Source organism: Kryptolebias marmoratus, linkage group LG2 (genome assembly GCF_001649575.2).
Source record: "Kryptolebias marmoratus isolate JLee-2015 linkage group LG2, ASM164957v2, whole genome shotgun sequence".
Lineage (NCBI taxonomy): Eukaryota > Metazoa > Chordata > Actinopteri > Cyprinodontiformes > Rivulidae > Kryptolebias > Kryptolebias marmoratus.
This window is the reverse complement of record NC_051431.1, coordinates 7,208,506-7,215,433: the sequence shown is the minus strand read 5'-3', so window position 1 is coordinate 7,215,433 and position 6,928 is coordinate 7,208,506. Positions and strand designations below refer to the sequence as shown.

The following is a 6,928-nucleotide window of genomic DNA, read 5'->3' as shown; positions in this document are numbered from 1 at the left end:
AACACACACGCCACTGTGACGGGTTGGCAATTTGAACAGAAAAGGTGTTATTTGTCCTCTTGACATATAGGGGGCAGCAATGTGCTCGAGTTGCTGCTGTTACGTCGAGCCGCGTTCCCCCATCAGATACGGTTCCCCCTGCATCTCCGTGCCGCGTACGCGGCAATAAGGGAACTATGGGGATGTTTTAGAGGGGGAACCGATTATTTTAGACGGCTGAAATATTTCGTTCCCCCTAGTAACTTTTGCAAAAGAAAAAAACAAATGTCTCCAAATTCACAGGACTTGTTGTCCATGATGAGAGGAATAAACACAGTTAAAGACTTGTTGGTAAATTAACTAGTTGTTGGATAATTAATGATCTAAATAACATTCAACCCGACTGTGCCGTACGTGAGTTTCCTGTCTTATTTCAGAGATCCATATTCTTTATATTTCTGACAGAGAAGTGAGGCTGTGAGCTGCTGGAAAAAGACAATCTGAGGGATCTGATATGCTGAGTATAAACAGGAAGAAACAAAAACACACGATTTTTCTTTATATGGAAGGTACGATCAGTGTTTTATTTGAACTCTTAAATTACAGCCCCCCTCACTGTCACAGAACATGTTTTAAAGATTCCTTGGAAGTCCTGTGAGGTTTCAATTTGAACCAAATCCCAGAATTCCAATGATTTTGAATTTAAAAACGGTGCGTTCGTGTGATGCTGAAGCCCCTCATCATCGACCGTCCTGCCTGCTCTCTTCTGTAGTTCATAAAATGGTTGTAGTTTGATTTTGTTGTCCCAGATTTCCACACTGACAGATGTGATGAACACAGAATCACAACTTTTAGACAGTTTTCTTCTTGTTTGATGAGTTTGTGTTTTCCAGCAGGTTTTATGATCCTCATCAGACCCAGAAATGTAATTAAATTTGTTCTTTCTACCTCATATTTCTCAATCATTGCAAAAAACATACATTTTGTTGGACTTATATAATATTTGCTTAAATCGCACCAATGTTTTAGTTTTTTTTCCCCATTTCTGTGGTGACCCTCTGTAAAAGCTGCTGGAAGTTCTCCTCCATTTAAATCTGTAAGTAAAATACTTATCATTTATTCACAGAATGAATAGTTTTGGGCCCAACACTGACCCCTGTGGGATCCCGCAAGTTTTGTTTTCCAGCAATAATTTATAATCAACGATTTAAACAAATTTTTTCGTGTTTTCAGTGTAACTTCTTAGCACCACACCCTACCGATCTAGTTTATGCAACAAAATATGATGATTAATGGTGTAAAATTATTTTTTTTAAATCAATAAACACTCCAACTGCAAATGTTTTTTGTCGTCTTTGTTGTTGATAGTTTCTGATTTAACGCGGTGGATCTGTTTTCCTTTCCTCACACTAAATATCTGTTCTGTATGCTGGATGAGACGGATATTTATATCTCATGTAGCAGAAGCTCTTCTGTGGCTATAGGATCCACACACGTCCGACCGTAAGTGGTGCTAGCGACCCAACATTTATGCCCCTTTCCCACTGGCTCAAAAGATCCCAGCTCCACTCTACTCTACTCATTTCCACGGGCCTTTTTCGAGGCCAGCCCCAGCAATTTTTGGCCCTGCTTCGAAGCAGGGTCCAACCAGACGGCCCTGCTTTCGTGGGTTACACAAGCTAGCTCCTGTTCACTCATTGGTCGCGGGTGTGGTCAGATTGAAGCGTAAGAAGAGCGGAGAAAACACCGATAGACAATTTTGAAACGGTAGCGAACACTATAAACAACAGCGTTAGCTTACCCTGCAATGTTTGTCCCCCAGGCGCTGTAAAGCCTAAAATGTCCGGCGGATAACAGCTGTCCGACTTCCTGCAACAATCGCGGCATCCAGAGCTTTTCTTCCACTGCGCCTCTCTTCCTGAAGTCTCAGGAAAATCCCGAAAAGCTCAAAAAACAGCAACAACACAGGGCCAACGTTGTCCATAGCTCTTCCGTTGTTTACACAAATGCGGTAGCGCGCAGTGCGGCTTTGGACCCCGCCTCCCCCCTCCCTCCCACCAACACAAGGACGCGTTCCTGGCGGGTGGAAACGCGACGCATTGTTTACAGAACCGAGCAGAGTAGAGTGGAGTGGAGCGGGGCTGCTCAGGTAGAGCCAATGGAAAAGGGGCATTAGCGAATTCTCTGCTCAACCGGAACAGGAAAAGGGTTGTCTGTAGCTACAAACCAAACGTTCTTCCCATTTTTTAAGATTAGAAATGAAGAGCCACGGGTTTTATCTTCAAATCAGACTTTTATTTGTTGATCGCAGTCGTTGATTTGATCGACGTGTTTTAACGATTCATGCGGAAGAATGTTTCCACGATCGACTCCACGGGCCTCATCAGGACGTCTCCAACCTGGGAGAGAAGACACACCAGGGGGATTTCATTCGGGATAAACTGTTTATATGTCGGCAGCAGCACAGGAAGCTCCGGATGTTGTGAGATTTGTAAACAGAAGGTAAGAAAAGATCCAAAACCTGCACGTGAGGAGGAGCACTCAGGACGTAGATGACAGCATTAGCAACGTCCACGGCTTCCAGAGGCTGTCAGACAGAAGACGAAATGCTCAGTTATCCTTTTAATTACTCCAATAATAAATCATAAAACATACACCAATAAGATGTGTTTTACCTTTTTTTGAGAGTACATCTCTTTGGCTCTCTCTGGGTTATTTCTATAGAACCGCGAAGCGAAGTCGGTCTCCACGACACCCGGAGAAATACACTGACAGACAGACAGACGGGGGGGAACAGTTTCAGTTTGTAAACGAGCAGAAATGATGTTTCACCGAGCGGAGCCGAAGCCTCACCGTGGCTCGGATGTGAGTCTTCGCCTCGAGCAGCTCCTGCCTCAGGCCCTCGGTCAGTGCCGTCACGGCAAACTTGGTGGCCGTGTAGAAATGGAAGTCGGCGCTGGGGTACACAAAGTGACCGCAGACGCTGCGACGGAAGAAGATGGACGAGAAGATAACCGGGTCAGAACTCACGGCCATGTTCTGATAATAAGTTGTACCTTTAAAGGATCTGACTTCCCACAAAGATTTGAATAAACTTTTTATTTATTAAGTTTGAGGAGTTTTAGATTTTATTAATTACAACCAAATCTATAGATTTGTAATGGTTTTAGCTTCTGTTGAACTAGCTTAAGCTCATGTTATAATGGCTTTAGCTCGTATTATAATGGCTTTAACTCGAATTATAATGGCTTTAGCTTCTGTTGAACTGGCTTTAGCTCGTATTATAATGGTTTTAGCTTCTGTTGAACTAGCTTTAGCTCGTGTTATAATGGTTTTAGCTTCTGTTGAACTAGCTTTAGCTCGTGTTATAATGGCTTTAGCTTCTGTTGAACTGGCTTTAGCTCATATTATAATGGCTTTAGCTTCTGTTGAACTAGCTTTAGCTCGTGTTATAATGGCTTTAGCTCGTATTATAATGGCTTTAGCTTCTGTTGAACTGGCTTTAGCTCGTGTTATAATGGCTTTAGCTGGCATTATAATGGCTTTAGCTTCTGTTGAACTGGCTTTAGCTCGTGTTATAATGGCTTTAGCTTCTGTTGAACTGGCTTTAGCTCGTGTTATAATGGCTTTAGCTTCTGTTGAACTTGAATCTGAATGAATCTGATTCCTTATATGACATTTTAGCTGTTTTGCTTCGTAAAGGTTGTTTTATGAATCTCGTTCACAATAGATAATCTGTCAAACATGTAAAAAAATAAATATTGACCCAATAACTAATTATTGGGATCAGTGTCGGTTCATGTTGTACCTGAAAGGATCTGTTTGGATATTTAACAGAGCCGACATTACATAAATCCCACTGACTGCTCTGAAGGAAGTCAGTATATCAGGAAGTGATAACATTTAGAACTGAAGAGAGGAAATCGACTCTTCAGCGTCTTCAGGTGGACCTTCACCTGTTCAGGTTGATGATGTGGCCGTCGTCCACGTTCCTTTCCTTCATGGACTGGTACGCCTCACGAGTGCAGACGCTCAGAGCCACGACGTTCACCTGCGGAAGCACAAACGGGGCAGATGAAAAAAAAAAACACCACCCGTGTCCGACGGGAAGCCAGAGCTGGACGGAAGGTCCCGGCGGGGTTCTCACATCCAGCATGTTCTTCCAGCCGCTGGTTCCGCCGCTCAGCAGAGGCTCGGGGTGAGCCAGGCCGGCGTTGTTGACGCACACGTCCACGCCTCGGTGCTGCGCTTTGATGGCGGCGAACATGGCCTCGATCTCCTCCACGCTGGTCAGGTCGCACCTGAAAGGAACCAACTCTCCGCTGTAGCCGGCAGCCCGACACTCTGCTGCCAGGTCCTGGAAACACACCGGGGTTTGAATTTACTGCAAAACCTGTAACTTCTGACAGAAAACCAGACATGTGCAGACGTTAAATCCTTCCCCAGGAAATAGACTTTGGGTTCATTTGAAAACAAACAAACAAAAATCTGAATCTTGACGACTGGCATGTTTTTGGTCAGTGGGAGCCTGAGAATCCGGAGTAAACCCACATAAAGCAGAAAGACCGGGAGCTGAACCTGTGACCTTCTCGCTGTGAGGCGACGGCCCGAACCACCGCTCCACAGTGCTGCTTTGATGATTTTAGGTTCTCCTCAGAGCGCTGGCTGTCTTTATTATCATCTTTTACTTTGTGAGTTTGCATAAAAAGCAAAGTTATATTTGGATAAAAAATAAACGAATGGTTTTTGAGATGCGCTGCATTTCCAGAATGTTATTTTGTATATATATATATATATATATATATATATATATATATATATATGTATCAGTGGCTGTTGGCCTGAGGTTCACTGGAGGAAAAAATCGTGAAAATGAGTTTAGTATTCAGCGAGCTATGACTGATTAAACGCGCAGCTACTTCACTGCTCCTGTCAAACAGATCACACTGATTGGAGCGGGCGACTGCTCCAAGATTGCGGCCATGCGGCTCGTCAGCACCAATAGGCAGCAGCGGTCCGTGAGGCGTCTCCTCTTTATGTCGGTGCATGTATGAGGACATATGTGTTCAGGCTGAGAGGAAAAAGAACAAGAAATCAGTCCCAGCTGTGACGTTGACACACGAACTGGAGCAGAGTTAACTGATAACAGCAGCGCCTCTCGAACAGTCCTTTATTTTCCAACAAAACTTGGATCTGACTCTACAAGTGAGCATTAACACATCCAACACAGAGATGCTGCTCAAACACCTGCTTGCTTTTAAAATATATCTTAATTTTTTTTATGTTACTTTTCCACCGTGAGCCTTCAAGGTTATAAATGTGCCACTCTGAGACTTTGAACTCGGCTCATATGGATTTCTATGATGCAAGTTTCTGTCCCCCATCTATATGACCGCTAACCCCCACCCCCCAACAATTTTCACAGAAAGTTTTTTTTCCACTTAAAGCACTGATATTAACTAATTCTAATGTTGGATTTTCTTCAATCAGTATTAAATTAAAATAACATTTTAAAAATAATTATTGCTTATAATTAACTGGACGGGAACACTCAGACTGGACCAGGACACCCAGACTGGACCAGGACACCCAGACTGGACCAGAACACCCAGACTGGACCGGGACACCCAAACTGGACCAGAACACCCAGACTGGACCGGGACACTCAGACTGGACCGGGACACCCACACTGGACCAGGACACCCAGACTGGACCAGAACACCCAGACTGGACTGGGACACCCAGACTGGACTGGGACACCCAAATTGGACTGGGACACCCAGATTGGACTGGGACACCCAGATTGGACTGGGACACCCAGATTGGACCAGAACACTCAGACTGGACTGGGACAAAATATTTTAAATATTTTAATTTTCTCACATTAACTAAGTATAATATCAATCAGTATTAAATTAAAATAACATTTTAAAATTAACTATTACCTATTTGTCTGTTTCTCTCGTCATTAAATCCGCTGCATCCTTTTATCCTAATACAACCTGTATCAGGATTAAAGTTTTGTTGGGAGCTCACCTGGATTTTCTCCACGCTCCTCGCGCAGCCCACCACCTTCATCCCGAACCGGACCAGCTCTTTGGCGATGGCGGCTCCGATCCCGACCGAGGCCCCGGTCACCAGAGCCACCCTACCCCTCCAGCGCTCCATCATTCACCGCTGACACACCTGGGACTAGGATTAAAAGCAGTTCTTACAAAGAACTAAATGAGCTTTTTTTTATTTCACTCTTTTGCCAGAACACAAGGATTATTTTAATTAATCTTCTCTTCATCAGAAATTCCACAAAAGATCCCCCAGTATCTTTGAAACAGGGCGTATTTAAACAGAATAATACATTGATGTGTATTGCATGCCTCTAACCAGTTCGTGATTGGTCAGAAGTTTAACTCCTACGTCACTTCACCAGAAATCAGCCCAGTACATCTGGGACATCTGCTGATCCTTGATATAATAGATTATTCAGATTTAATTGAAGATAATAGTTTAATTTTATTTCTTGACTTCAAAAAAGCTTTTGATTCTGTGGAACACAACTTCTTATTTTTAGCTCTCGAAAAATTTGGTTTTGGTCCCATCTTCATTAAAGCTATTAAAACTCTTTATGCTAATGGCAATAGTGCGATAAAGTTAAAATCTGGAACCTCTCCCAGATTTCAATTGCATCGAGGCATCAGGCAGGGCTGTCCTGTTTCCCCATATCTCTTCCTTCTAGCTGGTCAACTACTTTCAACTCATCTTAGAGCGAGTCCTGTACAAGGTATCAACATAGCAAACAGAAGTTTACTAATAAGCCAACTAGCAGACGATACTACTCTTTTTTTGCGTGACTCTGAACAAGTTCCCCTTGCCCTTGATAGTATTCAGTTCTTCTCTAGAGCCTCTGGTTTATATCTAAATGTCAATAAATGTGAACTCTTTGCCATTAAGG

General features: G+C 43.3%; 1 protein-coding gene across 1 annotated transcript; it reads right to left on the bottom strand.

Annotated features, from left to right (window-relative positions):
- Nucleotides 1-2,252: 2,252 nt before the first annotated feature.
- LOC108236012 (dehydrogenase/reductase SDR family member 11-like) lies at nt 2,253-6,212 on the bottom strand. The gene is made up of 7 exons (XM_017416416.2): nt 6,016-6,212; nt 4,127-4,336; nt 3,936-4,030; nt 2,833-2,962; nt 2,655-2,747; nt 2,501-2,566; nt 2,253-2,378 (listed from the first exon to the last, which is right to left on the bottom strand). Exons 1-7 carry the CDS (start codon nt 6,148-6,150, stop codon nt 2,313-2,315), a joined length of 795 nt encoding a protein of 264 aa, XP_017271905.1. The 5' UTR covers nt 6,151-6,212; the 3' UTR covers nt 2,253-2,312.
- Between the last annotated feature and the right edge of the window lie 716 nt (nt 6,213-6,928).

What these genes read in the sequence shown, in the direction of transcription:
- LOC108236012 (XM_017416416.2), bottom strand. Translation starts at nt 6,150, where the DNA reads ATGATGGAGCGCTGGAGGGGTAGGGTGGCTCTGGTGACCGGGGCCTCG. An exon ending in GCTGGAAGAACATGCTGGAT is followed by an intron (nt 4,031 to 4,126) that starts GTGAGAACCCCG and finishes GTGCTTCCGCAG; the next exon opens with GTGAACGTCGTGGCTCTGAG. An exon ending in CACATCATCAACCTGAACAG is followed by an intron (nt 2,963 to 3,935) that starts GTGAAGGTCCAC and finishes CTTCCGTCGCAG; the next exon opens with CGTCTGCGGTCACTTTGTGT.